The 19168-nt window shown below is 49.9% G+C and overlaps 1 protein-coding gene across 1 annotated transcript in view; it reads right to left on the bottom strand.

The window, feature by feature from the left end:
* obe (activating signal cointegrator 1 complex subunit obelus) overlaps positions 1 to 19168 on the bottom strand; it is a 565443-nt gene that overhangs the window by 33974 nt on the left and 512301 nt on the right. The window contains exons 44-45 of the mRNA XM_069330748.1: positions 14536 to 14621; positions 1368 to 1536 (exon numbers count right to left, since the gene is read on the bottom strand). Coding sequence (XP_069186849.1) covers positions 1368 to 1536; positions 14536 to 14621 — 255 coding nt within the window. The remainder of the gene's footprint in view (positions 1 to 1367; positions 1537 to 14535; positions 14622 to 19168) is intronic.

Below are 19168 nucleotides of genomic sequence, written 5' to 3'. Positions count from 1 at the left end.
GATTCAATTATGTTCATCAAACTGTAAACAAATACTTTGCCTGTTATTACACTATATACACAGGTTATATATAAGTATCTGCATGTTTTGTTCACCATAACTGTACATCTAAGCTTGTATGATGAGTTAAGGCACAAAGACGTAGGACCTCACACAGTCAGCTGATGGCTGCCGCCCTCAAGGCCAGACGCACTAATATTTCTCCTACAACAATACTGTTTGTGGTGCTATTACGCTATATACACACATTATATATAAATATCTACCTGTTTTATTCACCATACTTGTACAAGTAAACTGGTATGGTGCCCAAAGACCATCGTGGTCATCAGTAAATAACATGGTAATTCCTGCAGACGATGCTCCTCCCTCACCAAAATGGTGGCTCCCAACCACCTCCTCTCGCTGTTTATACCCTCTATACACACGTTATATATAATTATCTACATTTGTATTCACCATAGCGAACCACTAAGCTGGTATGGTGAGTGCAGTCAATAAAAGGTGGCCACACACAGTCAGAAGATAACACCACTACCCTCCCTCCCACAGCATTACTCCTCCCTCCATGGCGCACAGCGCGAAATATCACCACAATTGTGCTATTATCATAACCCTGGTCAGTTTTATCACAGTCAGGGGTCTTCTGTAATAATATCATCGCTACATAATAGCATGAACAAGAATATTATGGCATTTTTAGGCGATGCTGTGGTCACAAGCTGAACAGCAGTGCTGTGAGCTCATGCTGCGTGCGTCAGGCTTGGTTGCTCACTCAATACCGAGGCCCCTAACACCCGGGAGTTTGGCCCACGATTTTTTTAAAAATGGCGTCTGTTTACAAGAGCCCTGATGAAGGTGTGGTGAACCCCGTGTATCTGCGGGCCGTTTAAATCTTGCGTAGTACTCCAAAGCATCACATGATGCGATGCACAATTTACTGCAAGTCGGTCAAAGCATCATATGATGCGATGCGCAATTGAAGGGTTAAAGGTTAAATGATGGAATGGGCATGAGCCACATGCTGGTGCTGTGAGCTACTGACAAGTACTGCTGCATGTGATACTCATGGTTCATGTATTAATACTGAGGCCTTCATGGCTGTGACTTTTTTCCAAGATGGGGTTTGCTTACTGGAGACTTGAGGAAGTGGATGTGAACCCCGTGTATCTGCAGGGGGTTCTTACATCTTACACTACACCAAGAATCAACGCACTTGAAGAGTTAAAAACATGCTCATGGAAACAATCTTCTGCAGACGAGCAAAACTTATTGCAAGTTGATAATATCAAGAGTACATTATAACACCTTGTGAATCTGCAAAAGTATTGTGCAATGCAATGAAATACAGTATAGTATTATAATACCTGGGGTTTGAGGAGTCCTGAAGGAGAGCATGTGTGTAGATCGTCCACGAACAGGTGGAACTCTCTTGAGCGCCAGAAGCTCTCCCGAGTCTGCATTACCGAGAACAACAAACCAGCCTTCATCCTTGGGCTTTGTGAACTTGGGTGCGTGCACACGAAGATCTCGGCTCTATATGAAGCATAAAATTTGTAAGATTGTTGTTTTCCAGCAAATATTTACCAGAAATAAATTTTGTTAACATGAAATGCATCTATGCTGAACAAGACGGGCTCACCATAGCCCGTGCTACTTGGAACTTCTTGTTCCGGGTAGCGAATCTTTAACAACAACAGCATCTATGCTACAGCAAATGGTAATAAACTGAAACATAAATGACTTGAAACACTTGAAAAATAAAGAAAATATGTTGGCATGCAAATATTGAATGTCTCTAGAATGATGCTGGATAATTTGTAGTGAACAGAAATATATATCCTGTAATAATCTTATTTAGAAGAATTAAGGCCATTAAAGCTTATTAATTAAGGCCATTTTAACTTATCATATTTCCAATAATTTAATTTGTGATACAACACTGTCACTCTTAACACTTTCGCGCTCTCGGCGAAGGTCAGGGAGCCAACCGTATGTGCGCGCGGTGTTTTATCGCTTAAGCGTAAAAACAAAAATGTGTATACTCTTTTTTACTCTTCTGACCTTAGTTCTCATGCTACGTATTTCATTTTGGTACCAACGTGTTAGCAATAAAATTCTCTAGAAGAACATCAGTAAAAAAAGTCACGAAAGCTATAGAGATACCAGCAGGAAATAAATAACTACGAAGACGAGTCGCTGTGAGCGCCCAACAGCAACAAAATGTTTTTACTCTTGGGATTATTATCACCTCTACAATTGTCCTACAGCCTTAATTTTGGTATCAATGGACTCCCAATAAAATTCCCAACACGGTGATATGAATATAATCGTAGAATAATGGTCGCGGCCCACCCACAAGAGTGTGGGAAGTGGGCGCACTGTTACCCGGTAACGGTGACCGGACGACACAAGCGCGAAACGTTGCTTTGAAAGTTTATACTTATTTCACTGTTCTGATATTATTATTGTATGTATGTCATTCATTTTTGTGGCAATGTTTTTGCAATAGAATGTTCTATGAGCTAAATTATACTACACAAACTTGGACCAAATAGGTGTACTTACCAAGGGAAGGCTGGTTGTGGAACATTAAGTTGAGCATTTGTTCTTCACTCCACCTTCTTCAGGTTCTTCATTCCTGAAGTTGCTCAACAGATGGTTTGTAGGTGGAGTGAAGCTGTTGCGGGTGGTTACTTCTTCACCACCCAATACACCCTTTTCCGGTGGTAATTGGTGTAGCAGGGAATAACACAGAGTGCAACACCACAGGTCCTGCATCCTATGTTCGTGTCCTTCCTTTTACCGGACCGTGCGCATACATGACACTTGAGACGTTTGGGCAGTCTGTAAATTTCATGTTTCAGTTTTGTGTTCATGCGATTTTCTGAATCAACAATAGGGCCAGGTCTTCTCGCTGGAGGTGAAACATTTGCAGGAGAGTCAGATTCATCTGACAAAACAGTTTCGTCAACTGGCAGTGTGGCAGACATGTCGGGCTCAGATTCGGTGTCTGCTTCATCTTGAGGTGGTGTAGTGAACAAAGGCCGCCTCACACCAGATGGTCCGGGAGTTGGCATGGCGTCAGCATTGGCAGGAGCTGTGTCATCATTTATGTCTGGAGCGTGCCGCAAGTGTTGAGATGATGATGATGTTTTAGGCCACTCCTCTGTGTCCCAGTTCAATAGGGCCCAGATTGCCACTTCGTGGAACTGTAGCAATGTTAGCTTTTTTCGATCAGTTGTGTTGTATTTGTACAAAACAGAGGCATTATGCAATGCTATTTGCAGGAAATAAAAGGTAATCTTTTTGGTCCACTTGTGAGTTTTCCTGGTAAAATGGTAATATTTAACCATTTGATCGAAGTGGTCCACACCTTTCATGAACTTATTGTACTCGCAAATTGCAGTCGGTTTGTTCACTGTTACCTGTTGTATTCCACTTGTTCTGTCTTGTTTGCGAATTCGTTTCCTTCGCTGAACTTGCTGAGTGTCTGCATTGTGGATGTTGGTAATTATTGAGACTACTCGCTTGTCTCTCCACAGGAGAATGAAGGTGTTATCTTTGCGGCGGTATACGGTGGTATCCAGTGGAAGTTTACCCTTGGCTAGAGCTTGCAATACCTTTGGGGCGCCACGTAGCATTCTAATTGTGCCACATGTGTACACCCCAAGTTCTCTCAATGTTTCAGTCAGGGTAACCGAGTTGTAGTAATTATCCATGTATAAATGGTAACCCTGGTTCACTAAAGGCTGCATCAACCCCGTTACTGTATCCACTATCGTCTTACCAATACCTGAGTATACGTCAAAGTCATATATGTACCCAGAGACAGATTCAGCAAGTATATAAAGTTTCACACCATACTTGTCTGGTTTGTTTGGATTGTACACTTTGAAGGATAGTCGGCCTCGCCATGGCATTGTACCCTCATCCAAACACAACTCTTTCTTGGGGATGTAAACTTGAGCAAACCTGTCTTTCAAGTAATCCATCACTGGCCTCACTTTTATCAACTTATCACGATTGTTCACGGGCACTGCATTGGTATTGAATGTGTGGAAAAACTGGTTTATATGCTGGAATCGTCTGGACGGCATGAACAAGCTGAAGAAACGAGCATGCCATGGCTTTGCTGTTTGCCAATACATCCTCATAGTTGGGAGCCTAATTATGCCCATCAATATGAACAGTCCTAGGAATCGCGACATTTCACTCACCTTCACTGGGGTCCAAATATCTGATACATTTTCATTGGCCATCCGGAATAACTGCGAGGCGTACAAATTTGTTTCAACGGTCAAGAACTCAAGGAGGGCACGCGTGATGAACAATTGAATATAAGCCAGTGCACTAGTAGGCTTGGGAATTTTCAGTCCAGGATTTCCAGTAAAATCATCAACAACTGGAGGAGTATTGCTACGACTCCAGCCCTCACCAGCCCCAGCCTGCCGAGTACGTACTGTACGTGTACGCCTTTCAGGAGGCTCAAATGAATCCTCATCACTTATACTTTCAGAATCACTTGGCGCAATTTGTCGTGTGTTCCTACGACGAGCAACATTTCTGGTAGTTACTTTTCTAGGTAGCCTAGATGCACCACGTGTGCGCAGAGATGGAGGAGGAGGAGGGGGTCGCGGTGCCTCCTCTTCCTCGGTGAGGGCCTCAGTCTCCTCATCACTTGTTGCCGTATCATTCCCTCTAGGTCTAGGTCCACTATAATCGTTGTGGGTTCCAAAATCTTCCTCCAATACCTCTACATCACCTTCAGCTTCTGATAAATCCTCCACAAGGCCTGGAATTTTCGTTGGTGTGAGCTTCACTCCGCTCCACTTTTTAAAAATCATGGTTATTTTGTCCACTCTCGATGACCTGGAGGCTTCCTTGGGCGTAGAAGTGCTTGAGCCTTGACCTGGATCCATTTTTGATGAAGTAATTTGGTATAATCCACACGGAAACGGGTAAAAATGCTCGAGTTTGGCGCGCGAGGGGAGCGTGATCGACTCACAACACGTGACACGAAAACAATGGGCCCGTCACGTGACCGGGTAGGCCAACGCGCCGGGCGGCCTAGTGGCAAGAAAGAGAACTTCATGGCGCGTCGTTTGAAACAAACCCCAATGAAATCGGATTAAAATTGAATTTTATACAAATATTTTAAAAGAGGACATAACTTTATGTCCACTATGCGGTAGCGTTAGACGAAACAGGACGCAGCGGTGCGTCCGGTTAGCGCGAAAGTGTTAATGAACAGGAAGACTATACCAAGGTCATTATATTTTAACATCCTTCAGGGAGTTAATATTATGTTTGGTTTACATAAGAGAACTTTGTACCTATAGTATTTGCAATCTTTTGTAAGAATTCCCGCAGCATGTATTTCAACAGACAGATAATTCTATCATCAATTTACTGCATCAGCAGTTAACATAGACTGCACGCCGGCTAACATTGTCCCCTGCAGACAACCTAAGAAACACAGGCCTCAGAACTGAGGATCAAGGGGCTTGGAATAACTCTAAGAGCATCCACTGAAGTTGAGGCGAAGGTACGAAGATGGTGATGAATCGTCGCCACCGGATACAACAAACGTTGCGTACCTGGCCAAATCATAGGTGGGCATAACAAAACAGATCCCACTTGGTAAGAAATTATAAACGAAGACAGAACAGTGAGGCAGAACTCCCTAAAACCTAAAGAATCAAGCAAACAACATACTGTGCCGCTTGTCAGCGCAGCCCTCCCCTCCCTGCGAGGCGGAGCGGGGTGCCCTGGACCCCTCATGCTGGCTACTCACACCTCAGTTCAGAGGCTGAGCATCAAAAACAAAAAAACCAGCGTTGAATGTAATGAAACGCCATTTTCTGGGTGAGTCCTGGAGGCTCCCCGGAGCTATCCATGGCTGATATGGATACCCTAACTATTTTGCATCAGTCGATGTGGGTGGAGTTCTAGGCCTACCGGGGACCACGAGCCAGAACCTGGCCCCCTCAGAGTGGCACGGAGAGCAATGGCCCATAGAAATGCACATGTGATTTGGAGCATTCTATATCTGCCATCGACCGGGACAGGCACCCAGAAATGTAAGCGCCACAAAACAAACCCCCATTCTGGTGAACAACAAAAATCGATAAACGAGTGGACAGAACTCCCCCAGGAAAACGAACTAACAAGCATGACGTCACACGAGCCGTGCCGCATGTCTGCGAAGCTCCCCCTCCCCGGGAGGGGGAAGGGGAAGCCCTAGACCCCCGCCCCAGTTCTGAGGTTGGATATCAAAACCACGAAAAAAAAACGCCGACCGGAGGGCGGGAGGGTGCCGGGGAGCCTCCGGGACTCGCCCAGAAAATGGCGTTTCATTACATTCAACGCTGGTTTTCTGGGGGGAGCCGAGGAGAAGGCCGAACCAGTCACGTACAGGACCGATCCGACCTGCTGAAAGAGGCGGAGCCGCGGGAAAACTCCCTGGGTTCGGACACCTATCAAGCAGCGTCTGAAAATAAAGCTGGGCCAGCCACCAAGGAACCATAAGGACTGCTCTCATGGGATGGGCTGCAATCGAGCCAGAACCCCAAGCAACAGCTGGACTGGGAGAAGAGGAACAGGTACCCCCACCTCGACCAGTCCTGCCGAAAAGCATCCACCGTGAACGCCTCACAGGTGGGTAAGGGTGCCACATAAAATGGGCGACGCCTAAACCACGCCTACTTGAAGACGTCCATGGCCAGGAGTCCATACGTCCGACAGAGCCAACAAAACGAGTCGGCGACAACTGGCCAATCTGCGAACAGAGGAATGAACCGAGACAGCTGTCCCCCAGGACGCAGGACACACCCCGGACATGAACCTCACGGTTAGCCAAACCCTGAGAATCCAGCAAACGAGCCACTCTAAGGAACCAATCCCAAAGGTCAACACCTAAGAGAAGCTATGTGGTTCTGGCAAGAACCGCCAGAGAACAGTCCGAACGGAGCTGAATGGTAGAGCACCGAGTAACCCAAACCCTCCGAAGCACAAACCAGAAAGCCACAAACTTCCGAACCGTGCTGTGAGCCCGACGGACGGACAGACCCCACCATCCCTGGCCGACCTGGTGAACACTGGTCACAAAGCCCCAGCCGAGAGATGACCCGTCCATGAACACATCGAGCAAAGGCCCGGGGAGGTGCCAAGGCACGGAACCCCGAAAACCCCAAAGAGGAAGCTGGTGACACAGCACCAACACAAGATCCCCGGAGGAACGAACCCAACGATTGCAAGAGGCGGAAGGGGAGTCTCCGAAGGAACCAAACAGACACCGAAGCCAAACCCAACCCCGCGGGCAGACCAGCACGTCGAAGTTCAGACTCCCGCACAACCGCTCAAGCAACCGCTGAGCAGCCTGGGACCCCCTCATGAACAGCCGAAGGCAGGACCACAGTCACAGTAACACTTCTGGAGGGAAAGATAAGGAGTGGCCCAATAGCCCTAAACAAGGCCCAGGTCCAAACCCGGGATGGAAACAGATGGAATGGCCTCCAGATCACCAGGAAACCAAACCTGGCGATCTGGAAAGAACCACACCCCTGGCGAGCAGACTAGCGGACTGACTGGGAACCCACACCAGCCAGTCGTCGAGGTAGGCCAGACACCGAATCTCAAGCAGACTCAGACAGGGCACCAAGATCCGGTAAAGATGCAAAAATACACCAAGTGCCAATTACAAAATAGGGAAGGCAACAAAAGTGGCAAGCCTGAAGCCCCACCACCAACAGTGCCAGTCTCGGAAAACTGGAGAGGAACGTGCCAAGAATTGACCTGGAGGTCCAGAGCCACCATCCAGGCACCCGGCCCCAACAGAAGCCAGACAGGAAACAGGTCCTCCAAGGAGGGCATAGAATCCAGGGCGCAGATTGAAGAAGTCCAGAAGAACTGCAGATGCGAAAGGCCCATGACTGCAAAGAGCAGACGGGAACCCCAGAGGGATGGGGCGGATCGACCACGAACAACGCTCCCACTAAGGTGACATGGCGAAGCGCAGGGAAAGAAGCCCGCCCCGCCAGCTCTGAACCCCCCCAAAGGGGGAGAAGCTGTCCACCGACGCCACCAGAAGCCGGAAGACAACCAAAAGCGCCCACCAACAGCGGGACTATGCGAGAATCAACAGAGCAAACTGCTCCCCCAGCGCCCCATCAACAGAGAAGGGAGCAGAGCCCCTTCCGAAAGAAAAAGTACACATACACATTATGTATATACACATACATATACATATAAACATACACACAAGGTATGTAACACACACATGTATACACATGTGCACACACACACACACACACAGCGTACACATGTACATGCGTACACACACACATACACTTTAAAAGAAAAGTACAAGTCGCTGACCAGTGGGCAGAGAGCACCACGCCGGCCAGGCAAAGAAGGCACAAAACTGCATCAAAAGGTATGGGCTGAGAGGCTGAGGGGTATGACCTACGAGCAGTGACTACCGAAATTAAAGCTCACGTCGCTGGAAGACAGAAGAGTTAGGGGGTACATGATCACCATGTACAAGATTCTCAGAAGAATTGACAGGGCTATTTAAAGACAGGCTATTTAACACAAGGGGGCACAGACACTTGGGGACACAGGTGGAAATTGAGTGCCCAAATGAGCCACAGAGATATTAGAAAGAATTTTTATAGTGCCAGAGTGGTTGACAAATGGAATGCATTAGGAAGTGATGTGGTGGAGGCTGACTCCATACACAGTTTCAAGTGTAGATGATAGAGCCTAATAGGCTCAGGAACTTGTACACCAGTTGATTGAGAGTTGAGAGGCGGGACCAAAGAGCCAGAGCTCAACCCCCACAAGCACAAATAGGGGAGTACAACCCGGGTAAGACGCCTGAAAATACAAGGTGCCAGATTCAAGCCTAAAGTTAGGCAAAGAAAGCGGTAAGCCTGATGCCCCACCACAAAATCTAACCAGTCCCGGAACCCTGGATAAATAGGAACGTGCCAATAAACGTCCTTGAGGTCCAGGGACACCATCCAAGCACCCGGCTCTAACAGAAGCCGGACCTGAGACAGAGTAGTCATCCGAAAGGAGGGGCAAGGAATCCAGGGGTTCAGACGGGACACTTCCAGAATGAAACTCAGATCCGCACAGTCTCGTTTTGGCACTGCAAACAGGTGGGAAACCCACCTGAGGGACGGGGTCATTACGACCACGCCGAAGTGCACTCACTCCAAGATGACCTGACGAAGCGCAGGAGAAGCCTGCCCTGCCAGCCCCGAACCCCCTAAAGGAAGAGGAGCCGAGCCACCCAATGCCACTGCAGGCCGGATGACACGACCAAAAAGGCTCACAAATCGTGGGACCAAGCGTGGGCAAACAGAGCGAGCCTCCCCCCCATTGCCCCATCAATGGGGCGAACCGCGAAAGGGCCGAAGCCCCTTACGAGAAATCAAGCACCGAACAGAGTGATCGCCGCACCGACCAGACGACGCCGGCACCGAAGGCAACGTCGGCTCAGAAACTGGCACCAATGACCCATCTCAACTAGCGGAACCCCGAACCCTGGCACGACCCCTCCTAGACGGCCTAGAGTGACTGCCCCAGAGAAAACCAACAAGTTCGACAGCGGATGACAACTAGACGAAGCCGCTTGCAGAAACTGCGAGACTGCTGCCTCTGCAAATAGCAATGGACAAAATGGAGACGAAAACCTAAGAGCCAAGGCCCAAGTAGATTTCAAAGACAGGGCGAGCACAGCCTGATGGCACTCGAGGCGAGAAGCAAAAAACAGAAACACCGCCTCCTTCAGGATAGGCGCAAAGAGCTTCAATGGCATAGCCAAGGCCTTAGCTGCCAAAGTCAGCGCCCCAGACGAATGACCGGCACTCAACGCCTCCACATCCTCCTCAAGCCAGGCAGCAGACAGCTCGAAAAGGGAAAAGATACGCAAGACCGAAGCCAAATGCCCACGGGCACGCAAATCCTCCGCAACCAACGATGCTGAAATAGAAGGACCCTGCACGTTAAGCCGCAAAAGGCCAACATCCCAAGAAAGTACGGAGGTGAACAAGCACACATTAAGGTGCTTAAACTCGCCCCTTCCCCCTGGTAAACCTGCAGAACGATAGAAGTTTCCTGCCAATCAAGCGTGCAGGTCCGACAGAACCCATGACACGCCCACCAACGAGAAGAATGGGCAGTCTGCCAGCGAGGAACACGCCGGAACCTCCAAACACACCTAAAACTGGGAAGAAGAACCGAACTCAAAAGAGGACGGATCCACGACAGAGGCAGAAACCGGGTCTCACAGGAGGTAAGCAGCAAGAGCCTCCCGAACCTCCTTCGTGGAGATACAAGAAGTAGAAAACCTCCGGAAAGATGGGGCCGGGGTACCCAAAGGGGCCCAGTACTGAACCCAGGGAGGAGCCGAATCCAAATCATACTCATACAGGGAAGGGGGTAAGAAAACCCCTCCCCCCTGCAACAATAAGACCAGCGAGGACGGCAAAAGTACCCAAGCGGGGTCAAAGGGGGCCTAAGGCCCCCCCAGGTCGACTCCTCCCCAGCCCTGAGATCCCCCAAGTCAGGACCCGGGGCAGAGCCATCCTCCATACCCTCTACCCCTGAAGAAAAGGAAGAGTCCAGGGGAATGGCAGACAAGAGGGGGGGGGGGGGGGGGGTCTGCTGGTGGGACCCAGAAGCCTCGTCAGGAGGAACCAGCTCAAATGCCTCCGTCCCTGACCCAGATGGAGCAGCCCCCGAGGCGGCACGAGTCTCATTACCAACTAAACCCTGTGCCGGATCCAAAACCCTCAGACGTTTAGAAGCCGGACACAGGGGGAAAGGTGCAGGATGAACAACAGGGGAAGGACCAGGGAGCGCAGACAGAACCAAAGACAAACCGACTAACACACCCAGGTCTGGGTCCCTAAAACCAAAGCTGAGCAGCTGCGGGGCATCCAGATGGGAAACCAACCTAGCGCGTTGCAGTAACCTAAATCTAACATGCAATGCGCATGCTGAAAGTACCTTAACCCTTAAATGGCGCACGGCTATATACCATTTGACACCCACAGGCGCATACAAAAAAAAAAAAATTCTTCCTAACCTGTTAATTTGTGTTCATTGATCATGGAAAAATAATAAAAAAATCGTAAGTGGCGTATATTGCCCGCTATAGGGCGGGGAAGTCTGGCAAAAAATAGGCGCTGACTCAGCATGCGTCGCTGGCGGTCTGTTGCTCGCCAGCTGTCAGGCCGGAGTTCCCACAAAGAGATAATTACCTAATTATTTCAATGTCTCCGATTGATTTTTCGTAGTTTTTTTTGCTGTAATATTATTCAATAGTGTGTAGTGTGATATATTTATATAATAAAATGAGTGAATCATCGCTGTACGCAAAAATATGGTGTGCATATTGTTGATTCAATTATGTTTATCAAACAGTGAACAAATACTTTCTTGGTTATTACACTATATACACAGGTTATATATAAGTATCTGCATGTTTTGTTCACCATAACGAACCACTAAGTTGCTATTATAAGTAAAAAAGTAACGAGGAGTGACCGCCGTGTACCAGCCAGCCACTCACGCCCTCCCTCAACACCTCACTCACCCACATTCTCATCCCACCATACCGTTTTTGCTTTTATTCACTATATACAGACATTATATATAAGTATCTACATTCGTGTTCACCATAATGAACCACTAAGTTGGCATGCTGAGTGGCAGTGCCAGTGGCAGCCTGCCACTAGCTGCTACTTCCTCCCTCCCTCAAGTCACCTGACTCACCCACATTCTCCTCCCACAATACTGTTTTTGCTTTTATTCACTATATACAGACACAATATATAAGTATCTACATTCGTGTTCACCATAACGAACCACTAAGTTGGTATGCTGAGTGGCAGTGGCAGTGGCAGCCAGTGGCTCGAGCCGGTCTAAAAAACAACTAAAAAAACTAAAAAACAAAAACAAATGTGAAATCTTGCAGATTACTTATTGATTCAAGTTACTGGACTGTGAATTACTGAGCTCTTACTGTGATAACAACAAGGGTGCAAGAATGTAAAACATAATGGATAAAAGGTAGCATGCACTCAACAATTCCACAAGTATATTTAGTTGTGTATGACGAGGAATATTTTTGTATAATAATGTCATCATGCGTCTACATCCTCCCAGCGAGCAAAAGAAATATTAACGGAACAACCGTGGACATCTTCAAGAGAAAACTAGATCATTTTCTTCAAGGAGTGCCGGACCAACCGGGCTGTGGTGGGTATGTGGGCCTATGTGCCACTGCAAGCAACAGCCTAGTGGATCAAACTCTCACAATTCATGCCTTGAGATTATCTTGAGGTTATCTTGAGATGATTTCGGGGCTTTAGTGTCCCCGCGGCCCGGTCCTCGACCAGGCCTCCACCCCCAGGAAGCAGCCCGTGACAGCTGACTAACACCCAGGTGCCTATTTTACTGCTAGGTAACAGGGGCATAGGGTGAAAGAAACTCTGCCCATTGTTTCTCGCCGGCGCCCGGGATCGAACCCGGGACCACAGGATCACAAGTCCAGAGTGCTGTCCGCTCGGCCGACCGGCTCGAAGCCTTGGGCCAGGCTTGGGGAGTAGAAAAACTCCCAGAACCCCATCAACCAGGTATGAACCAAGTATAGGGGTTTGTTTTGGGATGCTTACCTTTCTGGGTGCCGACCAGGTTGATGGCAGACATAAAATGTTTCTAAACACACGGGGGTTTCTATAGGCCATTGTTCCTCGTGCCTCTTTGAGGGCCAGGATCTGGCTCGTGGTCCTTGGTAGGCCCACAGAACTCCATACACATTGACAGATGCCAAAGTGTGACATTGGCATATCAGCCTGGATAGCTACAGGGAGCCAACAGAGCTCGCCCCAGAAACAATTATTTTAGAAATTATTTATTAATTTTATTATTTCGAGGCCGTAGATCACTGAACTGTGGCGATGAAATCAAAAGAAACGTGCATGGTGCCGTGTAAACATGGATTAGATTTGTCCACTCGCGCTTGAGTTGTGCCAATAACATAAATAATTTTTCAAATCGCAGATGTCTATTATATTACAGTATATTTCTGGAGGGAGCCCCTTCGGCTCCCCGGAGCTATCCAGGCTGATATGCTTATGTCAGACTTTGGCATGCTGGGTTCGGGTTCCTGGTGAACTGGAGGAAGTCCCATCTGGTTCCCTCCCAGGTTCGTACCTGGCTGGGTCTTGTGTGGGACTCTCGGGCCGCTTCCTTGTCTCTTCCTCCAGTCTCTTTCCTTCGGCTGCGGTTCGCATGCGCTTGTTTCTGGTGGGCTCCCAGGTCACCCGGCGGTTGTTTGAGGGTCTGTGCGGGAGCCTGAACTTTGCGATGATGGTCTACCTGCCGCATCAGGTTTGGCTTCATCGGCTGTTCTGGTCCCTTCGGAGACGTCCCTTCCGCCTCTCTCACGATCGCTGAGTTTTGGCCCCCGAGGGCCTTGCATCAGCTGCTGCGTCTCTGGCTTCTTCTATGGGTTCTTCGGGGTTCAGTGCCTTGGCGCCTGCCCGAGCCCTCACTCGATGTGCTCACAGATGCGTCATCTCTTGGCTGGGGCTTTGTAACTAGTGCTCACCAGGCCGGCCAGGGGCGATGGGGTACGTCCTATCGTCGGGCCCACAGCACGGTGCGGGAGATCACAGTGGTGTGGTTTGTTCTTCGGAGAATTTGGGTCATCCGTGGATCGACAATCAGGCTCAATTCGGACTGTTCCCCAGTGGTTCATTGCCTGAACTGAGGGGGTTCTCCTGGCGGTTCACATCCAGGGGTGTCCAACATCCTGGCAGAGGGCCTGTTTCGTTTCGTTCTTCTGTCCAGGGAATGAACGGTCGATACCGACTTGTTCCGTTGGCTTTGCCAAACGTTCGGGTGTCCCGAGGTGGACCTCTTCCTGTCAGCGTGGTCGTGCACCTTCTGCTGTATGTAGCGCCCTTCCCCAACTGCGAGGCCATCAGGGTCGATACCTTTCGGCAGGACTGGTCGAGGTGGGGGTTCCTGTACCTATTTCCCCCAGTTCAGCTGCTGCTCCAGGTCCTAACTCGCTTGGAGACTTACCAGGGGAGAGTAATCCTCTTGGCCCGGTGGTGCCCGGCCCAGCCGTGGTTTCAGGAGCTGCTTGCTTGGTGTCCAAACCCGGAGGTTTCCTGCTGCTCTGCTTCTTACAGCAGACCGGACTTGTGTGTCACGTGGCTGATTTGTGGTATAAATGGTATAAATCTGTGGTATAAATCTCCCAAAGCCTAAGGATGGAAGGGAGAAAGGGATGGAGAGACCCTGGAGAGTGACCTCAGACCCCCACCCATTGAATCTCAGTTCCTGGAAACTTACCACAAAAACTGGGCCACATGAGTAAAGATAGGCCACCTTCAGAATCTGGATCCAAAGTATTACCGTCATTTATCCTGGACCTTTGAATGAAGTGATTTTCTAAAATCTAAATGCCACTCTGTATTCAAACTATAATTACAATTATTTACTGACCCTGTTGACACGGTGAAGATTGACTGTCAGAGTATACTCTTGATCTGCGTGAACTTCAATCCAGTCGCTAGCATTCCGTTTCTCTGCTATGGAGGGCAAAAACAAGAAATTGATAAAACTTATCTCTAAAACAATTTCTATATACATAAAACCAGCGTTGAATGTAATGAAACGCCATTTTCTGGGTGAGCCCCGGAGGCTCCCTGGAGCTTATCGGGCAAATGTATGTTATATTAGACTGGGACATTAGCTAAGGAGTTCAGACCTACCAGGGACCAGTGCCAGAACCTGGCCCCTTCAGAGAGTTTTCAGGGAGCAATGGCCCTGGAAAACCCCCTTGTGGTTGGGGTTTTCCTTATCTGCCATCTACCGGGGTTAGCACCAAAAAAGGTAGGCATAACAAAACAAACCCCACATGATAAAAAACGTAAATAAAAAGACGAACAGAGAGGTCGAAACTCCCTACAATCCCAAGGAAACTAGCAAACATCACACTTTACTGCCGCGCCGATCATCCGAGCAGCCATCCCCGCCCCGAGAGGGGGAGGGGGGAACCCCGGACCTACCCCGCCGGCTGCCTAGCTTCAGTTCGGAAGCTAAGCTTTAACCAACGCAAAAAAAACACCGACCGGTGGGAGGGAGGGTTGCCAGGGAACCTCCGGGGCTCACCCAGAAAATGGCGTTTCACCTCCGGGGCTCACCCAGAAAATGGCGTTTCATTACATTCAACACTGGTTTTCTGTGGGAAGCTCCTATGACTCCTTGGAGCTTCAGACCCAAAGAGAAGGAAAAGAAAAGGCTGACCCGGGAGGCGGCCGCCACAAACTCTGCAACTTGAAGCCGAGACAACAGGCTGCAACATGCGACCCAAGGCAACAAGAACGCACAGGAGCAGACACGCATAACGAATGGGCGGCCAAGAACCTGTGCGACCCCCAAATCCCTGCGCCCGAAATGAACCCTAGACGTCACCAACACAGCAGCAAAAGCTGCAAACGTCCGAACAGCACGGGCACAAGGACAAACCACAGGCTGGAAAACTTAAAAACTCTGCGGACGACCTGGTAGACCCGAGCCCTGAAACAGGGAATGAAGGGAACCGGATCAACCCAAAGCGCATCCCCCAGACACGGTACACAGGTTATCTTGAGGTTATCTTGAGATGATTTCGGGGCTTTTTTTTAGTGTCCCCGCGGCCCGGTCCTCGACCAGGCCTCCACCCCCAGGAAGCAGCCCGTGACAGCTGACTAACTCCCAGGTACCTATTTACTGCTAGGTAACAGGGGCATTCAGGGTGAAAGAAACTTTGCCCATTTGTTTCTGCCTCGTGCGGGAATCGAACCCGCGCCACAGAATTACGAGTCCTGCGCGCTATCCACCAGGCTACGAGGCCCCTACGAGGTAGCGGCAAAAAGCGCAACCGGACAACACAGGACGCACCCTGGCCGAACCAATCAAGCATCAATAACCCAAGAACCCCTCTGGAAAGTAGCCGTCTCGACCGTCGCCAAAGAGGACGGAGAAAGGTTGCAAACATACAAACCTACCACCAGTACCAAAGAGCAGAAACCTGAACTGAAGGGGCTACCACAAACTGAGGAGAAGATAAGAAGGTACCCTGATCAAGGACCTGGATGGCTCAGGCGACACATGAGAAGGCCGGAGGTGAAACAAAACACGAGAAAGCGTATGAAACGGGGCAGATGTGACGTCCACCCCGAATGCAAGCCGGAGCGGCTCTGCGAGCCCACACCAGCCAGTAGTCGAGGTAGGCCAGACACAGAATCCCAAGCAGACTCAGACAGGGCACCAAGATCCGGTAAAGATGTGTAAATACACCAAGTGCCAATTACAAAATAGGGAAGGCAACAAAAACGGTAAGCCTGAAGCCCCACCACCAACTGTGCCAGTCCCGGAATACTGGAGAGGAACGTGCCAAGAATTGACCTGGAGGTCCAGGGCCACCATCCAGGCACCCGGCCCCAACAGAAGCTGGATAGGAGACAACAGTCCTAAAATGAGGGCATAGAATCCAGGGCGCAGACTGAAGAAGTTCAGAAGAACCCCAGATTCGACAGGCCCATGTCTGCATAGAGCAGACGGGAACCCCAGAAGGATGGGGCGGATCGACCAAGTTGAATGCACCCACTAAGATGACATGACGAAGTGCAGGGGAAGAAGCCCACCCCGCCAGCCCTGAACCCCCTAAAAGGGGGAGAAGCCATCCACCGCCGCCACCAGAGGCCGGAAGACAACCAAAAGCACGCACTAACTGCAGGACCATGTGAGAGTCAGCAGAGCAAGCTGCTCCCCCAGCGCCCCGTCAACAGAGAAGGAAACAGCCCCTTCCGAAAGAAAAAGTATACATACACATATACACACATATACATATATATTAGGCATATACACAGGGTATGTTACACACACATGCGTATGTACATACACACATGCAAACACACACACAGTGTACACATGCACATGTGTACATGTACATGCACATCGTGTACATACACGTGAAAAGAAAATTACAAGCCGCCGACCAGTGGGCAGAGAGCACCACGCCGGCCAGGCGAAGATGGCACAAAACTGCATCAAAAAGCCCACCTCGACAACAACACCCCAAAGTCCCAGCACGACCACAACATGTGCCAAGACCCAAAAGGATCAGTCTGCAAGCTAGGAAGACCCCCGAATCCCAAAAGTCAGAACCGGGTCACACACAAGGCAACAAAGCTCCCTGAACCCACAAAGGGGGCCCAAAAGGAAGAAACCTCTGGAACGAAACCAAAGAACCCAAAGGAACCCGGAATCGAACCAGGGGGAGCCCAGATCACCACATTTGCCGGCGGAGATACACCACAGAAAGGCAAAGCACAGCCCCAGTCAGAACCCCCAGGAAAACAGTCAAAACAGACTGAAAACCGAGGGAAAAGGTGTGGGAGCAACGGACAGACAGACAGACAGTGTCCCTGTCTGTGAATAACAGACAGGGACACTGAGCCCAAATCCAAGGGCCCAGACCCAAAACAGACAAAAACGGAAAACCCAGTGCAAAATCAACACTCAAATGTTCCCAGAGGAACAGGAAACGGGCAGAAAACACCAGAAATGCAAAGAAACGACAACAGGAAAATAAAAACCCCTGAAAAAACCAGCGTTGAATGTAATGAAATGCCATTTTCTGGGCGAGCCCCGGAGGCTACCTGGAGCTTATCGGGCTAATGTGTGTTATGTTAGACCGGGACATTAGCTAAGGAGTTCAGACCTACCAGGGACCAGCACCAGAACCTGGCCCCTTCAGAGAGGTTTCAGGGAGCAATGGCCCTGGAAAACCCCATATGGTTGGGGGTTTTCCTTATCTGCCATCGACCGGGGTTAGGCACCCAGAAAGGTAGGCGTAACAAAACAAACCCCACATGGTAAGAAACTACAACAAAAACCGAACAGAGAGGTAGAAAACTCCCTACAATCCCAAGGAAACAAGCAAACAAGCAAACATCACACTTTACTGCCGCGCCGATCGTCCGCGCAGCCCTCCCCACCCCGGGAGGGGGAGGGGGGAGCCCCGGACCTACCGCGCCGGCTGCCAAGCTCCAGTTCGGAAGCTAAGCTTCAACCAACGCGAAAAAACCGCCGACCGGTGGGAGGGAGGGTTTCCAGGGAGCCTCCGGGGCTCACCCAGAAAATGGCGTTTCATTACATTCAACGCTGGTTTTCTGTGGGGAGCCCCTACGGCTCCCTGGAGCTTCATACCCAAAGAGAAGGAAAAGAAAGGGCTAACCCGGGAGGCGGCTGCCACAAACTCTGCAACGCAAAGCCAAGACAACCGGTCGCAAACCTGCGACCCAAGGCAACAAGAACGCCCAAGAACAGACGCACATATGGATGGGCGGCCAAAAACCTGTGCGACCCACAATTCCTTGCGCCCGAAACGAGCCCGAGACGTCACCAACACAGCAGCAAATGCTGCAAACGTCTGAACAGCACGGGCGCAAAGACAGACCGCAGGAAGAAGGAAAACACTGCGGACGACCTGGGAGACCCGAGCCCTGAAAACAAGGAACGAAGGAACCGGATCAACCACAGTGCATCCCCAGGCACGGTACACCGGCAACAGCAAAAAGCACAACCGGACAACACAGGACGCACCCCCCGGCCAAACCAAACAAGTACCAATACCCCAAGAACCCCTCCGGAAAGCAGCCGTCTCGACCGTCACCAGGACAGAGAAAGGCTGCACACCAATAAAGCTACCACCAGTACCAAAGAGGAGGAAACTGAAACCGAAGGGGTTACCACAAACTGAGGGGAAGATAAGAAGGCACCCTGAACAAGGACCAGGATGGCTCAGGCGACTCATGAGCAGGCCGGAGGGGAAACAAAACGCGAGAAAACGTAATAAACGTCATACTGTCTCCAAAACGAAGCTCGCAGGTGGGACACCGTCAACAAAACCACCAGAACACCATAGAGATGGTGATACCTGCGTCAAAATACCAGACGCGAAGAGCCAAAGAGAAGGCCGAACCAGGCACGGACAGGACCGATTCGGCCTGCTGAAAGAGGCGAAGCCTCAGGAAAAACGCCCCGGGTACGGACACCTATCAAGCAGCGTCTGAAAAGAAGGCCGGGC

The sequence above is a fragment of the Procambarus clarkii genome, chromosome 24 (genome assembly GCF_040958095.1).
Source record: "Procambarus clarkii isolate CNS0578487 chromosome 24, FALCON_Pclarkii_2.0, whole genome shotgun sequence".
In the NCBI taxonomy this organism is placed as follows: domain Eukaryota; kingdom Metazoa; phylum Arthropoda; class Malacostraca; order Decapoda; family Cambaridae; genus Procambarus; species Procambarus clarkii.
Note: the sequence above shows the minus strand (reverse complement) of the source record. Positions and strands in the feature narration are given on the sequence as shown.